The 19,442-nt window shown below is 43.2% G+C and overlaps 1 protein-coding gene across 1 annotated transcript in view; it reads right to left on the bottom strand.

Annotated features, from left to right (window-relative positions):
• Positions 1-585: 585 nt before the first annotated feature.
• Positions 586-19,442, bottom strand: part of Txlnb (taxilin beta) — a 40,361-nt gene continuing 21,504 nt past the window's right edge. Inside the window, exons 4-9 of the mRNA XM_004651159.2 lie at positions 18,327-18,521; positions 15,419-15,538; positions 12,175-12,249; positions 4,327-4,419; positions 3,028-3,123; positions 586-1,323 (exon numbers count right to left, since the gene is read on the bottom strand). Of these exons, the coding sequence (XP_004651216.2) occupies positions 586-1,323; positions 3,028-3,123; positions 4,327-4,419; positions 12,175-12,249; positions 15,419-15,538; positions 18,327-18,521 (1,317 nt within the window). The remainder of the gene's footprint in view (positions 1,324-3,027; positions 3,124-4,326; positions 4,420-12,174; positions 12,250-15,418; positions 15,539-18,326; positions 18,522-19,442) is intronic.

The raw sequence follows: 19,442 nt of genomic DNA, 5'->3' as shown, positions 1-19,442 counted from the left end.
AGGGTGGCCTCGAACTCATGGCAATCCTCCTAACTCTGCCTCCCAAGTGCTGGGATTAAAGATGTGTTCCACTGTGGCCGGTTAACAGAAAGGTAAGTTAATTGACTGGCATCTAGAGAAAAATTTGTAAGGTGTAAAATTATAAATGTATATAATATAATACATGTGTATATGTTCATATACATGTACATACGTATACACATACACATGAACACTTATTGTTTGTGAAAATAAATATAACAATCCCCACATCAGAATTTATATATTGTACTGGAAATCCTTAAAACACCAATGTTTTGAAATATGATATGTTAAGAAATTGGATTAAGTACTATGTTAATGGAAAAGTAATACAAACTTGCTACTGATATATTTGGCTGCCCTTTGGGAAAGTTATATTATCACTCAGTGTTACAAAGAAAGCGCCACGTCATATTCTGAGAACAGTAAAAGTTGAAGGTGCTTGCATGTCATTGAAATATGTCTTGATCCTAACTTGCGCCCATTTGACAATTTGACAGCCCTAGCCTTAATGTCTCTCTCAGAGCCATTCTACTGTGCAGTCAGAACAGAAGGCAGTGGGGCTTAGTCTACTCCTTCCAGACTAGAGTCAGGCTCTTTGGGTAGCTGGGGTCCTGCGGAGGCCCCCGAGGGCATCTTCCCTATGGCTACTGGTGGGGGCTGTTCACTGGGCTCACCTCTGGGCACCCCAGCTGGAACTGACTCACTTGTGGGGGGAGGTGGAGCGGGACCATTTGCCTTCACCTTGGGGAGAGAGGCCTGGGTTGGGGACCCTAGGGCCTGGCCTGAAACTATTGCCTCTGGTTCCTGGGGCTCCTGGAGACCCTGGCCTCTGAGCTCTGTCCCTGGCCCCAAGGGGATGCTGATAGCCTCAGGGTCAGCCACTCCCCTAAGGTCCTCCTTGGCCTCAGCTTCGGGAGGGAGAGGACACTCTGATCGGATCACAGCAGGCTGTTCCGGCTCCTGGAGGGCGGGGTCACCACCATCCTGAGGGTCACTCACTTCTTCCGACTGGTCGAGGGTGGACTCGGGATGATGCGTTATGGTGAAGGCTGCGGCTAGATTCTGCACGGCGGTTTGAACCCTGCTGGCCTCCTCGGCATCCATGTCTTTATCCTCAGAGATGCTCGACTCTGGCTCTTCGTCAGAGCTGTGCTGACTATGGGCGTCCTTTTCGGCTGTTTTTGCTTCCCTGAGTTTTTGGTAGAGTTCCTTTCTCTCTTCCTGTAAAGCGCGGCAGAGGTTCTCCAGCCTCCCGATTTTCATCAGGAAGCATTCGTACTCCTTTGCTCTCAGCGCTTTCTAGGAAGGAGCACATATATACACTTACAAAGGGCATCCTGACCAGTAAAGTTTCCAGGAAGCTTCGTGGAGACAAAATCGTCTTGTCTCAGAATTACTTAGTAGGGTCAGCCTGACATCTGGCCATTTGGTCAGCGACATCACTTTTTTTTTTTTTTTCCGTGGTGTGGTAGAGTCTAGTGGAATTTTGATCACTATAGCCTATTCTTTTTGAAAGATGGGAAATGGTTTCTTTCTGTCTTAATGCAAAACCTCTCAAACTTTTAAAATTAATTAATTTGAGAGAGAGAGAGATAAATGGGTGCACAAGGGCCTCCTGCTGCTGTAAGAGAACTCCAGAAGCATGCAGCCACTTTGTGTATCTGGCTTTGCCGTGGGTACTGGGGAATTGAACCCAGGCTGTCCACCGCTGAGCCATCTCCCTAGTTCCCTCAAATATTCACAGAAACCATCTGTTTGTAAGACGTAGAAGGTATAAACAAGAGCTTGTGGTGCAATGAATGTGACAGACTGGAATTTTTCCCTGAGCAGTGCCTTGAATAGTCTAGACAATATGGATTCTAGAATAATAAACGGCTACTTGCTAATCCCAGCAGCCATTTGATTTATGCTGGTGAGTGATGAACACATGTCTTTGGAACTGGTTGCACTTTGGGATGAGTTGTTAGAACAGTAATTACAGCCACAGAAACCCACCACATACTAATTCATTATGCTAGCTGCTTAAAACGTCCATTCTTTTCTCTAAAAATGATGGTGTGGATGTGTGCATGAGCATGTCCAAATTGTCTTACTACGTATTCCCACTTTCGAAGCACCTGGTACCTACACACCCTTGCATCTACATGTTAACATGAAGAGACTGTTGCCCATGATTCGTAGGGCCTCTCAGGTCTGGGGCTCTGCAGCTTTGCCTTTAGAGTTGTAAAAACTACAGATCCTCGCATGATATCAGATTTAAATACCTGTTGGGGGAATTTTAAGAAAGATTTCTTCATATCACTCAACTAAATAGCATATGCCCTGCTGGCTGTGGCTGGTGGGGTCAGTGTATTCAAATTAATTCATTCATTCCTTACTTGCTAGCAGAGTATTCAAAGCTAAGTAAAATACTCATCCTACCCTTGAGGAAGTAACAGACCATCCAGCATTGTGCTGCTCTGAGGACAGCCTTTTTTATTTTACAGAGAGACAGAGAGAGAGAGAGAGAGAGAGAGAGAGAGAGAGAGAGAGAGAGAGAAAGGGAGAGAGAGAGGGAGAATTGCCGCACCAGGGCCTCAGCCACTGAAATCGAACTTCAGATGTATGTGTCACCTAGTGGGCATGTGTGACCTTGTGCTTGCCTCACCTTTGTGAATCTAACTTATGTGTGATCTGTAGAGTCAAGCATGGGGTCCTTAGGCTTTGCAGGCAAGGGCCTTAACCACTGAGCCATCTCCCCAGCCCTAGGACAGCTTTTTAACCAATATTTGTGTGACTTAAGTTTACAATAGTTTTTTTTTCTTTTTTTAAACTCTGGACTGAGTTCTAAATGATCTCTGATCTTATTATTTTCATGATGACTTAATATGTCACACCCCTTCATGATTCAGCCCATTTTCAAGCACAGTCATTTGCACCACGTGGCTGTATTGTAAGTATGGATGGGATACTTTGACCAGACTCGAGGGAAGGAGATGGATGCTGAGAGAAAAGCCTCCTCACCTCTTCGATCATGTCCAGCAGGGCTTTGTTGCAGTTCTCAAACCGGGCTTTCCATGTGGCTGTGTCCTTTTCCAGCTTCTTCATTTTCTTAGTCGTCTATGGAAATGAGAGTGTTGGGTTGTTAATTCCGAAGAGTTAATTTTATCCAGGAAGCAGTTAGTCCCACATGTGACATCAAGAGAAGTCCTTTTGTTACCAGCTGCTGAAGTAAACAATATCCCAGGTCAAGAATGAAGACTGTGGGAGAGTAATTTTAGATTGACTTCGGAGTCCTTGAGATCACTGATAGGTAAACTTACTTGCACCAGAGTCAATTCTGAAGAAAGGAAACTAGTTAGGGGCACATTGTTTTGTTTTTGACTTTTCTTATAACATTTTTTTTTAACTGAGACCCATGAATAAGCTTGCAATTGACATCATTTACTGTATTGAATAGTGAATCACAGCAAGAAAGTTAGCTTTTAGCCATGAAAATGCCACCTGGGCACTCTGGACAAGCAGCCATACAGACATTTCCTCTGTCTTTATGTTTGTAGGGTGAAGGCGAGCACACACTAATTAGCTTGTCTTTGAAGCTGTCCCATGAGAAAGGTTGCATTTTCATCCAGATTTTGTACATGGGGAAACTGAGGCTCAAAAACATTGAGTAATACCTAGGTGAATGTTGAAGTTACCTTCTTGTTGCTGGGACAAACATCCAACCAGAAGCAGCTTATAGGAGGAAAGGGTTTATCTCAGGCTTACAAGTTCCAGGGGAACACCACCAGGGGCAGCATTTCCTTAGATCCAGGTAGGCACAATATCAAACAGCCAGCAAACACCAGAAAACACGAATGGCCAGAGCTTCAAACTGCTCTCCACACACCTTAGGACTGAACTGAAGATCTTCCTCAGCCCAAACACTTAGGACTGGACTCCAAGATCCACCCTCCAGTGATGCATCCCCTGCAGCAGGGATCTGCATGCTAGGGGCTCAAATTGCAAGCTCCATTTTAATAAAACACCTAAGTCTATGGGGACATGCGTTCATTCTTGTCTTTTTTTTTTTAAAATCTAGCCACAGGGAAGAAAAATATTGTTCCTCATAGTGAAAATATATCCTAACAGGTTTAGACTCCAGATGAGATTAATTTTCTGGATATTTAACCAACTCCCTCCATCCCAAATCTCATCCTTACCTATAACATTTCATTACTTGATTAAAAAAATGCACTGAAATAGTAAGAGAAAAATGAACCCAGAGAATTGCCTGTCTAAATAGAAAATGTTAATATTTCACAGATGATAAATAGCACTCACTTTATCCATTTCCTGTTTGAAAGTGGCAAACACTTCATTGCTTTTTGTCAGTGTACTCTGAAACTCTTCAAACCTTCCTGAGTAGAGAGTAAGCTGTAAACAGAGGAAAGAGGACATCTATTTTAGGGTTCTTTCAGAATGCTTCCTGAACAAAACAACATGTCATTGTTCACTGTTTGAAAAGAAAAACGTTTTAAAGGAATTCTCAGTGCAGTGTTAGTCATATGTTTGGAAATTTTACTTACTACAAGATCAAACTAGGTTGGTGAACATGACTGAAATGCTTCTTCAAATAAAAGTGAAATAATATGTCATCACTGTTTCATTCATATCATAACTTTTACCAGCCAACAAATGCATGAACCCTATGTACAAACATATTTAACATGTGGATCCCCTTTTGAAGGATGGACACTTTTAGTGGGAAGACAGCTTCAATGACAACTATGGGGTGGTGTTGCAGTCAGGTTCACTTTGCTGGTAGAAATCAGCCAACCAAGAGCAGCTTGTGGGGAAAAAGAGGTTTATTTTGGCTTACAGACTCAAGGGGAAGCTCCACAATGGCATGAGCAGAGGGTGGACATCACCCCCTGGCCAACATAAGGTGGACAATAGCAACAGGAGAGTGTGCCAAACACTGGCATGGGGAAACTGGCTGTAACACCCATCAGCCTGTCCCCAATAATACACTGCCTCCTGGATATGTTATTTCCCAAATCTCTATTAGCTGGGAACCAAACATTCAGAACACCTAAGTTTATGGGGGACACCTGAGTCAAAGGACCATAGGTGGTAAACACAAATTGTTAAGTCAGTAGTTATAGACCCAAACCAATAGATTACAAACCTTGCTTTTGGGGATGGGTATTAGAGGGAGTTATGTGTGAATTACATGACCCCCCCCTTGAGCTCAGAAAATTATCAGAATGGTTTATTCTCAAATATTTCAGAATAGCAGAGGTTTTGGTACAGTCAACAACAGTTAACATAAATCCTTTCCATAGGATATGAATTTTCCAAAACAAAGTCAAATAACAGCCAGCCATCATTCTGAAATCATTTACTAGCCCTATGACAGAATTGGAATTTGTTTCTCATGATTGTTTAGCATACATGTTACTGAAGAACGAGTAAAGAGACTTCATAGCCAGGAAGATGCCTCAGGGTTTCACACACACACACACACACACACACACACACACACACGCACCAGTTAGACTTTTGTCACTGTAAGAAAATTCTGGAGGAAAGAAAGGGAAGCATAGTTTGTTTTGCTTACAGTCTCAGAGGTTAGAGTTCACTGTGGTGGGGAACAGAGCACCTTATCTAAAGGCCAGGAAGGAGAGAATGCCTGTGCCAGCTTGATCTGGGCCCTCAGCCTATGGGATGGTGCCATTTACATTCAGGACAGGTCTTACCCTCAGGTCTAACCCGTTAGCTAATTTTCTCTAGAAATGCCTTCACAGACTCACCCGGAGGTCTGCTTTAATAAATGTTCATGCTTCTAAATCCAGCAAGGTTTTCTAGATTGACCACCACACACACTACAGAGAGCATTTACTTGTATTATGTACAATGTACACTGACATGTTCTGTCCACTACTATTTCACATTTTCAACATATTGTCTAGGATCCACTCAATTAATCAGAATGTCCAGAAAACCTTTTAGTTTGAGACACTTTACCATAGGGTAAGCTCCTGGGAGTCTGGGTACTACATTAAACATTATCCAGTGGTTGATGGTCAAAACAATGTTTTCTAGTAGATCCTGGAATCTTCTGTCACAAAATCTGTGGTTTATATTCTTGTCTAATCTCCTCCTACTATCATCTTCTTTTTTTTTTTTTACTGTTGCCATCCTTTACCCAACTTATTAGTAATCACAAGAATTATATGGAATCTGGACAAGGCTGCTCAGAACTGTGGCCTACTGAGCTGGTCCTCCGAAGTCCTCTCTTGCACCCTGTAGTTGCAAGCTGTCGGACGACACAGGCAAGAGTGGACACACGCAGGGGCCACCCCCAATATGCAACCTTGATAGATCTCATGCAACCATAACCTGACTTCAGTTTGGCAGTAGCTGTCCTTCAAATTTCTGATTCAGATGTCTCCATGCAATGATAACCGAGTCTTACTTTCCCCTGAAACTACAATATTGCTTTCCGTCATGCCTCAAAGTAAAGGCTCCAAGAAAAAAAAGGTTTTTTTTTTTTTGAGTATTCATTGGCAGATATTGTTTTTCATTTTCATGTTTTTTAAATGTCATTTTTTTTTTTTAATTTGAGAAGGAGAGTGAGAGAGAGAGAATGGGCATGCCAGGGCCTTCAGCCAATGTAAACAAACTCCAGATGCATGTGCCACCTTGTGTACCTGACTAACGTGAGTCCTGGGGAATCGAACCTGAGTCCTTTGGCTTTGCAAGAAAGTGCCTTAACTGCTGAGCCATCCCTCCAACACTTTTCTTGTTTTCTTGTTGCTGGCTTGTGGCATGAAAAGACCTAGGCGGTCCTAGGGGGCTTATAACTTTGCACTGCTTGGTCATCACCTCTTCTAGACTATTCTTCCAGTGACTATTTTGTTCTGTTTTTCTCTCAACTTAAAGAAATCAATTATGGCACAACACACATAAAAGTTACCATCCTAGCCATTTAAGATATATAGTTGGTAAGCTGGCATGGTAGCCCTTAAGAGGCAGAGGTAGGAAGATCGCTGTGAGTTCGAGGCCCGCCTGGAACTACAGAGTGAATTCTAGGTCAGCCTGGGCTAGAGTGAGACCCTACCTCCCTACCTCACCATACACACACACACCCACACCACACACACAGTTGGTTTGGTACTGTTGTATTCAAACTGTTGTACAACCAATCTCCATAACTTTTTAGTCTTGCCAAATGGAAACTTTGCACTCAGTCAGCAACCACACCTCATATCCTCCTCTGAGTGACCAGGTCTTAGCTGTCTGTTTGTTTTCCTATTTGATCTCCTTGTGGTAGGTGCAAAACTTGTGTGGATTATGCCTTCCTCAGGTAATCAGCTGCAACACTGTCTTCTTATGCTAATTGAAAATTTTTTCTGTTTCCGTACTGGATATGGAGATGTGTGTGTGTGTGTGTGTGTGTGTGTGTGTGTGTGTGTATGTTTTTTTGAGGTAGGGTCTCGCTCTAGCTCAGGCTGACCTGGAATTCACTCTGTAGTCTCAGGCTGACTTCAAACTCACAGTGATTCTCCTACCTCTGCCTCCCAAGTGCTGGAATAAAGGCATGCACCACCACGCCCGGCTCCTTAATGGATATTTAGCCAACAATATTTTCCCTCTGGCTATCACTTTGACCTATGCATGGTTTGGGATTTCAGACAGGCAAGGCAAGGACATCCAGAGGTCGTGTACAGTGTTTATCCTGCCAGAGATTGAAACAGAAACAAACTACTGTATAGTGAGAAGTAACAAACATTGCCTCAACATTTTACTATCAAATGGGCCAGAGGCCTCACGCGTTCTTGTAGCTGAGCACTGGGTTTTGATCGCAAACACTGGCGGAATGTAGGAAACAGAACCGTGTCCAGGAATTGTCTCAGTGAGCCTGTGAGCTGTGGTGTGGGAGAAAGTTCTATTATAAGCATAGTTCCAGAGAGCTCTTCCTTATCCTGGCATAGAGAGGGGGAGGCTTTCTTATGTTGAAATCTGCGATTACACATTTGTGAGGGTTTACTCACTGATCTCTCCCCTGGGGTGACATCTTGTGTCTGTGCTCTCAGATGCTGCTGACTTCCCACAGCCCCTTGCCCTCATCCTTATTGACCCGACGAACACTCCATTTGTAGTGACAATTGTGTCTCACTTATCATCCCTGACAGTTACTCTATTGCATCAGTTTGTATAATTGAAAGCCAGGCATCTCTTTCCTAAGGGAGAAATATGTTAACTCACTAGCCGTTGTCTTATGACTGAAAAGTGACTTCCGTCTAGGGAAACATTTTAACTGTTGCTGCTCTTTTTTCTTTTTTTTTTTTTAAATGATTTTTAAAAAAAAAAATATTTATTTATTTGAGAGTGACAGACAGAAAGAGAAAGTGGCAGATAGAGAGAGAATGGGCGCGCCAGAGCCTCCAGCCACTGGAAACAAACTCCAGACGTGTGCGCCCCCTTGTGCATCTGGCTAACGTGGGTCCTGGGGAACTGAGCCTTGAACCGGGGTCCTTAGGCTTCACAGGCAAGCGCTTAACTGCTAAGCCATCTCTCCAGCCCATGCTATTTTTTCTTAATCAGGCAATGGAATTAAGGACCGAGGCCTTTGCTTCCTGCTACTCCCATTCCTTTAAACTAAATGAAATCATATGCAGTAGAACTTAATAATTTTTAAAGGTTAACCCCCCACTTTTTTTTTTTTTTTTTTTGGCGATATAGTCTATGTTGCCCATACTGGCCTCAAATGATTCTCTTGCCTCAGTTCAAGCAATCTTTGATCTTCCTGCTTCAGCCCTTAATCCTCCTCTTCGGCTTTCCCAGTAGCAGGGACTTTTGGTATGTGACACTGTTCCTAAGAAGTTTTTTAAAAGAATCATGCTGATCTTTCTTGGGAACTTGTTTGAACATTACGCATAATGATTTGGAGGCCTTTATTTTCTTCTCAGTGATTGAATAATTACTGGAGGTTTGAAAGTACCTTGGAGACAAAAGAGAAGGAAAAGGGAGGGTCCTTGGAAGTAGTGAAGCTGCCTGCACAGTGGGAAAATGTGAGGTTGAAGAGAAGGCACGGTTAACTCAGCCTAGGGCCATACTTCTTCAGCTCTGGAAGTTTTCTGTATTTGTGAGCTAGACCTGACCAGGGTCTTGACACCATCCTCTTTGCTAGTGGCTCTTCAGTGTTTTTGCAAGAGAAGACTCCCTTCATCTCAAATTTCCTTCTATGAATCCCTTTACCTGGGAAATAACATACCAGCTCATACAGTAATTGATATTTAGCATTTAGTGGCATTATTATCACAGTACTGTGACTTCAGTTAGGCAGACAGTTTTGTCTCTATTGTAAGAGAGAATAAGTTGCCTTTCTGATTCCTACATTATCTACATCTAGGACTGTTCCCTAGCATTCAGCAGCTGCTCAATAGCTCTTGATTGGATTAATAATAGATCTTGATTGAATTAATTGTACTTATTATGGGTCAGCACTGGGTTAAGTGCTTTGCATTTATAACTTTATAACAAACTGCATATGTTGCATTTGTACCAACTCATTTTCCTTTTACCACGTTAATGTGTTGGGGAGGGGTTGCTAGGGAGATGGCTCGGTGAGTAAAACTACTTGCTGTGCAAGCCCTGAGTCTAGAGTTTGGATCCCCAGAATGCATGCAAGTAGTGCACGTGTCTATAATCCAACTGTGGTTACAGCACTGGGTGGCAGTCAGGAGAACCCTGAAGCTTGCAGGCCAGCTGACCTGGCATTTCTAGCCATAGAAAGCAGCAAGAGATACCCATCCCAATCACCACCCTAAGGTTGTTCTCTGCCCTCCATACCTGCACACATCATGCACGTGCAGGGACGCACATATACTCAGAAACCATTAAACCTCTCACTTAAATGTACGGATAATTGCTGTTCACAGATGCAGAGCAAAAGCTTACATGTTTTCAGAGATGACTACATTTGAGAGTCGTTGCTACTGTATGTACTGCCCTTCTGAAAATACTGAAAGTCAATGGTCCTTCAAGAGGTCAGAAGACACCAATGAAGGATTATAGATTCCTTACGGCATTGCATGTTATAGTCAAAGAACTTTAGGTCTACAGAGGTTTATGGGAGTGTCACAGTTTATATCTCTGTATGAAGAGCTAGGACTCTGATTCTGGGACCTGGACTCAGTGTAGAGGAATAATGACAAATTTCTAATAACTGGCAGATGCTTTTCAAGTCTGAGAGGGTATCATTGAGAAACTGGATCACATCTTTATGTTTTTATTTCTTAGATGACTAAACTCCTAGATTCTGGTGCCAGCTGAATAAATCACTCTTTGGGCTATAATCCAATACTATTAATCTATTCTCCTCAAGTTCATTATCTTCCTTTATCAAAGAAGGGATTGCTTGTTGTAGACACTGTGAACAATGCATAGTTTCAAGCATTGTCTGCTGTTCCTCTCAAGCTTTGCGCTGCTAATGAGATGGAGATAGACCAGAAGTTCTGGCTTGATTCTTTGGATTCTCTTCAACCCTAGATGGCAAAGTTTCAACTCCTTCCCATGGTCCACTGCCTGCCCCTCTCCACACCATGATGTGCTGGGCTCTGCAGTTGCCTCAAGGATGATTTTGAGTTTATTAATTCTGGACCATGTGATTCTATGAAAAGCCAGAATCACTGTGTTTCCAATCTCTATATAATTAGGTTGAAAACTTTTCTTAGGTATTTTCAAAACATAGATTGTACTGGGAGAAACAAGTCCTGATTAAAAATCTCTGTACACAATGCGTATATATGCTTTTGGAAGACCAGATATAAAAATGGTATTTATGGGCTGGAGAGATAGCTTAACAGTTAAGGCATTTGCCTGCAATACTAAAGGATCCCAGTTCGACTCTCCAGGACCCATGTAAGCCAGATGTACAAGGGAACGCATGCATCTAGAGTTTGTTTGCAGTGACTGGAGACTCTGGCATGCCCATTCCCTCTCTCTGTGCCTCTTTCTTTCTTTCAAATAAATAAATAAAATATATTAATAAGAATGGTATTTATATGTGCTTTTGTCTGTGCCATGGTATAAATTTTTATTTTATTTTATTTTATTTTTTTGGTTTTTCAAGGTAGGGTCTCACTCTGGCCCAAGCTGACCTGGAATTTACTATGTAGTCTCAGGGTGGCCTCCAACTCATGGTGATTCTCCTACCTCTGCCTCTCGAGTGCTGGGGCTAAAGGCGTGCATCACCACACTCGGCTTATGTTTCTTTTTTACAACAAAAAAGTATTCATTTCATTTATGCATTTGTACAATAATTACTTCTTTCACAATGAACAGAATTTGGTAGCCAGCGCATCCACATTTATAATTTTAAATAAAATCCCAACTAGGAAGGCTTCTGGAGTGAATTTTCTCTGTGACATCACCATCCTCTTAGTACCTGGGTATTTCTCCAGCAACAGAGTCCTTCTGTGGCCAGTGGCAAAATGGTAACAGGGAATGTTTGCCAGGAGGGGCAGAGCCCAGAGGGCAGCAGAAAAAAGATAGATAGTCCTGGCTTTACCCCAGATGCAGCTGTTGGCAGGAGGCTTCATTTTCAGCCTGAAATAGGAACTCCAGTAGTCTAATCAAAGCACTTATGGCATCACAAAGCTAAGTCTGAACAGCTCTTCACTTTGTCCACCACCTGTAGTCATTCGCCATTGACATAGTCACCTTCTGATAGTACAGAAACTGGGGGCGGGGGGAGGGGGATGACTCTGTTTTCCTCACATTCTTTGTATTATAAACAATATCAAAATGTAAGCACAACTTAAGAATTGACAGTTTAAAAACGGCACATATAAACATATTGTACTTCTTTTTACAAAATTGGGTAATAGGACAGGAAGGAGAAAAGATGACAGATAAGTGGGAAGCTGGACATTGGCTTTCTGTGACTGACATTTTAATGTCATCATTTGTCGAGAGAGACCTCTTGGCTGGATGTAGTTGGTACAAATTATAGGCATCCCTTTATTTGACTTGAAAATAAGCAATGTGAAGTTGCTCATTTCCAGCTCATGTTCTACTCCCTTCTCCAGCCCACACCCCGCACATGTGCAGAGCACCTCTGGTCCCTGGCCTCTTGAGACCAGTAAGGAGAGCATGTGCCCATGGTTCTCCCCACGTCACCTGAGCCTGCAGCACTGTCTCCTGCTCCTTCAGCACCTTGGCCTGAAGTTTCCACTCTGCTGCCTGGTTCAGCAACTGCAAGAAGAAAATGCAGACAGATTGCCAAATTGTTTTTAGGTTACCATTTGTGTACAAAACTTTCTTATTAACTCCTCATTAGGTATTTTTTTTAAAAAATTTACAAAAAAAACATTAAGAAGGTTAATAAAACAGTCTAAAAATGTTTGATTTCCAATGAAAAAAATGAGTGGTTTTAAGGAAAACAGAGTCTCAAATTCAAGCATGAATTAGATAAAATCCAGCTTCTCAACAACACCAAACATTCTGGAAGCTTCCTTAGCAATCCTGTCCTACTACTCTCAGCCTTAGCTTGACCATCTCTAACACCTTCCCAGTCTGGGCACCACTCCTTTATATTACCAGACCCTCTCCACTACAGTGTGTGACGTAGTAAGTGATGTGTACTCTTTGTCCCTGGTTCCTGACAGAGCTTACAGCATGATCTGAGTCTTCCTGGTGGGGGGGGGGCACATTACAGGTCAAGGTTCTCTCAGAGAATATGACTTACGAACTGTAGGGCATGACTAAAATCTGTGCTTACACCAAAAAACCCAACGTGCCTTGATATATCGGCCCTCAAGGAACACATTTTGAGAAATAGTTAAGTTTGGTCAGTTACCCTGAACTCTGCACCCTGGGGTTTTGTGATCAAGAGTCCTTTTTGAACCCCCACAGAGCAGCCTTTTGGATCAAGCCCCTGTGGGTCTGAACTGGGAGTGTATGGGTTAAACTAGAGAAGTTGATTTTAGCACAGAAGTGATACTCACACACGTAAAGTGTTTTTAACCCAAGATGTATGTTCACTTGTCTATCAACTATCACTTTTGTTGTACAGCTATGGTCTTTGGGGTTTTCTGGTTGGAGTTCAGAGTTCTTTCTTTCTTTTCCTTTTTCTACAAAATTGACATCTACTGTGTGCCATATGTGACGTTTAGTGGTTTTTAGTACACTGGTGCAGTAATCTAGGGAGAATAATAAAGGGTACCCTTCTGGTTCTTGGACAGACCTGGGGCAGCCAAGGGTAGAAGAGCTGTAGGCACTGCTGGCCATCTGAGGGTGCGGTGGCAGGGTATGGTGCAGGCCCTGCTTTTTGAGACAGCAATGAGGGCCTGTTGGAAGAATGGTCTCTGACTTTCTGTTTGCATAGAAAAGTCCCCACCTGGGACCTGGATATCTCATCACTCTGGAAATGAAGTGTGGGAGCTGGAAGCCAAACAGATGGGCCAACTATGAGAACTGAGGGGCTACCCATCTTGTTTTGCTGAACAATAGTAGGAAAATAGGTCAGGTGCTAGTGTCTCATAAAGGCTGGGTCCCCCCCCCCATCTGCCCTCCAGGCTCCCTCATGCCATGTCTCCGCTCTGCTATGCCCATGCACTGATATCCCATAGCAAGCATAGTTTGGCTAAGAGGGCAATGATGACAACAGTAGACCTTTAAAGAACAATCAAATGCCCTATTTCTTACTTTAAGAGGTAGATTTTAAATGGAATTATCTTTTCTAAATGAAACATAGGTCTCTGATTTGAAATTATCCAATGGCCACACATTTTTGTTCTCCAAATTCATCTCATTGTTGTCATGCTGGAAAACTGATTGTTTTAAAATATAATTTTGAATAAGTGGTCTAACCACTCTGCCAGTCTCTCTCTTCCTTCCTCTCTCTCTGCCTCTAGCAGTGGATACTTTCTTCATCTAACTGAAACATACCTGAGAGGAGTACACTGTCGTGGACAGGTTAGACTCTAGGGACAAATGCATGTGAGTTTGAGACATATCTTGGTCCCTTAGCAGTGTGAGACCTTGAATAAGGAGCATATCCTCCTTGAACCTCAATTCTCTCATCTCACCTGTAGAATGACCCTGCAGCTTCTTTCTCTCTCTCTGTATGTGTGTATGTGTGTGTGTGTGCCATGCACATGCATGTGGAGGCCAGAGGAAGCTGACAGGTGTCTTCCACCTCTACCTTATGTCCCTGAGACAGAGTCTCTTAGTGAACCTGGAGGCCCTCATTTTTTGGTTAGCCTGGCTGACCAGGAAGCACCACTGACCTGCCTCCACACTGCGGTCACACGCCTGTGTGACCACACCTGGCTTTTTCTCTGGGTGCTGAAGTGAACTGAGATCCTCGTGCTTGCCCAGCAAGTCCTCTTCTCCACTAAGCTGTCTCTCCAGCTCCACCACGGTTTCTCTTCCATCTAAACCTCTGGAGTCAACCTGTCACCCCTCCCCCATTGCCATCATCTTCAGGCTACCTGTTGGTTTCACGTTGACATCACTTCCATTTGTCCCTGTCTCTCCCTCTCCTTCTCAGCTGCCACCTCCCTAATCCAGCTCACCACCACATCTCATTTGGGTTGCCACAGTAGCCTTTAACCATCTTTTGGCCTTTTCACCCCTCCTCTGGCCCATTTTCTATGCAGAAGCCACCTTCATCTTTTACATCTGGGAAGATGATGATGTCACCTCCTTTGCTAAAGTGAGCTCATCCTCTTCAATCGTATTTAGAACAAAATCCGATCTGCTATCAGAGCTCTCCAAGACTGGACAGTGTGCCCTGGCTTACACCCTGCCACTTCGTCTGGCACCTTTCTCCCACGTACCCTGTGTGCTCCGAGGCTCTTGCTGCTCTGCCGTTCCCCTGTGCCTGGCTGACTCCAGCCTCACGTCCTGGGGGCTGCGCAGACACTGCTTCCGGAGACCACACTCCAATGCGCCCCTCCCCATGGGAAAGAAATTGGCTTCAGGATCCTTCCTTGTGGGAAGCCTCTTGACTACCCAGCCTATGTACATCCCTTCTTTTCATTCATCTCCTCACTCAGTCCTTACTTTCCTAACAGCACTTAAGCATGATCTGAAATGACCCTTACTCGTGTGTTGGCTACTTACTGCCTGTCTCTTCCCATTCAGCCTCTGATCTTCCTGATGGGAGAGGGCCCTTCCCTGTCTTGTTCATGGCTATGTTCTACCAGGAAACAGGCACTAGGGAAATATTTGGTGAATGACTATTTTCTTGTGAATAATAGTGTAGGTGCTGGGCCCTGTACTGAGCTGGCCAGTTTAGTTCTCCTTAGACGTAAGCATAGAGCTCTTTGGCCATGATCAGAACCACCTCCCGTGCTGATACACAGCTCTGTCACCGAGGTGGACCACAATGGGTGTGAAGGACTCAAAGGATAAGTACATATTCCTTCTCGCGTTGGTGCCGTTCCTCCGCCTCCTTCATCATGTCTTGCGCCTGCTCAAGCTTTGCGTCCACCAGCTTCTGCTGCAGTTCTCTGTGCTTGAATATTTTGTCCAGATGCTGCAGAGAAAGAAAACACACCAAGAAATCCAGGGTTCTTGTTAACTCTGAGAAACACAAAACTGGGGCTTCAGAGACAGCTCAGTGGTTAAGGCGCTTGCCTGCGAAACATAAAGACCAAGGTTTGATTCCCCAGAGCCCGCATAAACCAGATGCAGATGGAGGTGCGTGCGTTTGGAGTTTGTTTGCAGTGGCTGGAGGCCTTGGTGTACCCATTCTCTCTCTCTCTAATAAATAGATAAAAATAAAATATAAAAAAAATTAGTTGAAAAAACACAAAACTGGAAGAGATCTCACACAAATATCATTTCCCTTGTTTTAAAGATTTTTAGAAAAGGAGTGAATGTACTGTTGTGGCTGAAGGCTTTACATTGAAGCCATAAATTTGGGAAAGCCCCCACACTTTGCATAGTTTAAAAGCACCTCTAAAAGGAGAAGGAGCCAGAGTTCAAGAGTGTTAATGCCTGAGGTAACCGACATGGTTTTTCCCAGTTTGGTAACCATGTGATACAATGCTATTCCTTACATCAGACATCACAGGCAATGCTCTCCTGCACTGTGGCTTGGGATTATGGCTCTTTCTGTGACTATGAAACCTCTTTTAGCCACAAAATTAATATAATCAATTGGGCTGGAGAGATGGCTTAGCAGTTAAGGCACTTGCCTTGAAGCCTAAAGGCCCATGTTCTCTTCTCTAGGCCCCACATAAGCCAGATGCACAAGGTGACACAAGTGTGCAAGATCGCACATGCGCACAAGATGGTGCACACATCTGGAGTTGAATTTCAGTGGCTAGAGGCCTGGCATACCAATTCTCTCTCTCTCTCTCTCTCATAAAAATATCAAAAAATTAATATTATTTATCATGAATAAATTCTCCATTCTTGCCTCAAGGGTCACAAGAAAGCCTTTGTATGCCAGCATGCGTCCTGGTCCAGATCCCCGGATTCACTTGCTCTGGAGTGTCATTTGGACCTCAAATGTTCTCTGGAATGGGATTGAGCTTTTGCACAAAATAACACAGTAGCAAGGATCATGGCTCACCCTGAGCTTTACTCAGTTGCCATGAGTATGCACAATTGGCTCAGGTTTTTGGCTGTGGTTGTTTGTTTGTTTGCTTTTGTTTTTCCTTCCTTCCCCTTCTCCTTTCCCTCCCCTTCCCCTCCCCTTCCCCCTCTCTCCCCCTCCCCCTCCCTCCCCCTCCTTTCTTTCTTTCTTTCTTTCTTTCTTTCTTTCTTTCTTTCTTTCTTTCTTTCTTTCTTTCTTTCTTTCTTTCTTTCTTTCTTTCTTTCTTTCTTTCTTTCTTTCTTTCTTTCTTTCTTTCTTTCTTTCTTTCTTTCTTTCTTTCTTTCTTTCTTTCTTTCTTTCTTTCGAGAGAGACCCAGATAGAATTGGTACACCAGGGCCTCAGCCACTGCATTTGAACGCCAGATGCTTGTGCCACCTAGTGGGCATGTGTGAACTTGCGCTTGCCTCACCTTTTGTGTGTCTGGCTAAGGGATCTGGAGGGTAGAACATGGGTCCTTAGGCTTTGCAGGCAAGCGCCTTAACTGCTAAGCCATGTCTCCAGCCCTTCTTTTGTTTTGCTGAGGCAATGTCTCACTCTAGTCCCAGGCTAATTTGGACTTAATGTGTAGCCCAGGCTGGTTTCCAACTCCTTTTATCCCAGCCTTCTGAGTACTGGGATGAAAGGTATGCACCATCACACTTGGCTAAGGCTGGCTTTATTTTTCATGATAAAATCTTAGCACATTACTAACCATAATTGAAGCATATTACTTTACTAATGCTATTTTAAAGTACAAGAAAAATTTAGGTAGGATGAGGAAATTAATATGCTCTATCAAAATCCTGAAGGGGGGCTGGAGAGATGACTCAGCAGTTAAGGCACTTGCCTGCAAAGCCTAACGACCCCAGTCTGATTCTCCAGGACCCACGTAAAGCCAGATGCACAAAGTGACACATGCATGTGGAGTTTGTTTGCAGTGGCTAGAGGCCCTGGTACACCCATTCTCTCTGTCTTTCTTCTATCTCTCTCTGCTTACAATAAATAAATAAACTTCTGTTGGGCACCTGGAGTCTTAAGAACATACCAACCATGAAAAAAAAGTTTGGGGTGCACCAGAAGACCTTAATATAAATGACTGAAAACAAGCCTTGTCTTCTGTGACTGAGTGATTTGATCTCCAAGCCTCTGCTTCACATATATATATATATATATATATATATATATATTTGGTTTTCTGAGTTAGGGTTTCATGCTAGCTCAGGCTGACCTGGAAATCACTATGTAGTCTCAGAGTAGCCTTGAACTCTCAACGATCCTCCTACCTCTGCCTCCCGAGTTCTGGGACTAAAGGCATGCACCACCACACCTGGCCATAATAGTTACATTCTTAATACTAATATTGGCTTGTTGGATAAGTTGATTGCATGTTCTTAACTTAGATGACATAGTGGTCTTATGAAGAGAATATGAGTTGTCTGTAGGACTTTTAAAGGGCTGGAAAATACCATCTTTAAGGATAACTGGGTCATATCCTACCACTTTTATTTTTCAATGACTTCACTTTTGAAGTATGATTTTTCCAGTATGATTTTCAGCCTGGTATTTTGTAGTACTATCTGCCTTTATTTTGGCTAGTAGAAGAAAATTCAATCCTGACCCTTATTACTGTGTTGAGAGGGCTGGCTGTGACCTTTGTAATCACCGAGCTTCCCACCTTCACACCCCAGATCTGGACCTGGGTGGGTACAGTTGTTGGAATCTGTCTGATGTGGTCCTCACCTCCTCTCTGAGCTCATATTGGTCGATGATGCTTTTCAGTTTTTCTGCCAGTTCTGTGTTCTCCTGACAGAGCTTCATATTCCGCTCACTCTGCTGCTCTATCTGAGCCTGGATATCCGTCAGGGTTGTCTGGAAGTGACTTGTGATCTCTTTTCTCTTCTCTTCTTCCTCGCGTGCCCGCTGGAGTGTTTCCTCCTGGGAAGAAAGACCAAATTGTTGTGTTATGCTGGTTTGCAGGGCACTAACAGGATCCTAGTGTGCACAGAAAGTGGGATATATATATATATTCAGTTCTTTAGAGCGAAAGTTGCTCTTCAGTTCTTTAGAGCCAAAGTCCACGAGCGAGCAGAGACTTCAGCTGTGAGTTCACAGTCACTGAGAAGAGCTGCTCTTGGTGACAAACAGGCTTGCTTTAAAGCTGACAGGTCTCCTGCCAAGCGAGTGAACTGCAGTGACATCTGACAGCCATGCAGTCACGTTGTGGCTGGGAAAAGGGGCCGCTGGGCTTTCCTGGTTGACAAGACAGGTGAGTTCTACTCGCGTGAGACAGGGAGACTAGGAAAGGTCTAATACTCCTCTATGAAAACCACAGCACATTATCTGCATAATTGTGTCATTCAGGTTTTATAAATATAAGTGATTACACCTTTTTCTTTTTGTTTTTCCCGAGGCATTGTCTCACTGTAGCCCACACTGACTTGGAGCTCACTATCTAATCTAGGCTGGTCTCGAACTCATAGCCACCCTCCTACCTCAGCCTCCCGAGTGGTGGAACCAAAGGCGTGTACTACCATGCCTAGCTTATTTTTTTTTTATTTTAGGAAGAAAAAAAAATCACTAGGAAGTTTGAAAAAGGAAACAATGGCAATTGTAGATTAATAAAAGCCATTTAAAAACATAAAGGGAAATCTTACCATATATGCTGGATTATTTTATTTCCGGAAAACAATCCTTCTGTTTGTCACAAGTAAAAGTGAAATATTTACCATCTAAAATTGAAATCTGAAAAAGTAAGTTTTAGGGTTTTTTTTTTCCTCTAAAATGAAAAATCTGAACCCTTCCCTTACCATTTATCATTGAAGAATTGGACATTAAGCTTTTATACTATTTGTTCTC

This window comes from Jaculus jaculus, chromosome 9 (genome assembly GCF_020740685.1).
Source record: "Jaculus jaculus isolate mJacJac1 chromosome 9, mJacJac1.mat.Y.cur, whole genome shotgun sequence".
Taxonomy (NCBI): Eukaryota; Metazoa; Chordata; class Mammalia; order Rodentia; family Dipodidae; genus Jaculus; species Jaculus jaculus.
The sequence above is the reverse complement of the archived record's forward strand: the minus strand, read 5'-3'. Positions and strand labels throughout refer to the sequence as shown.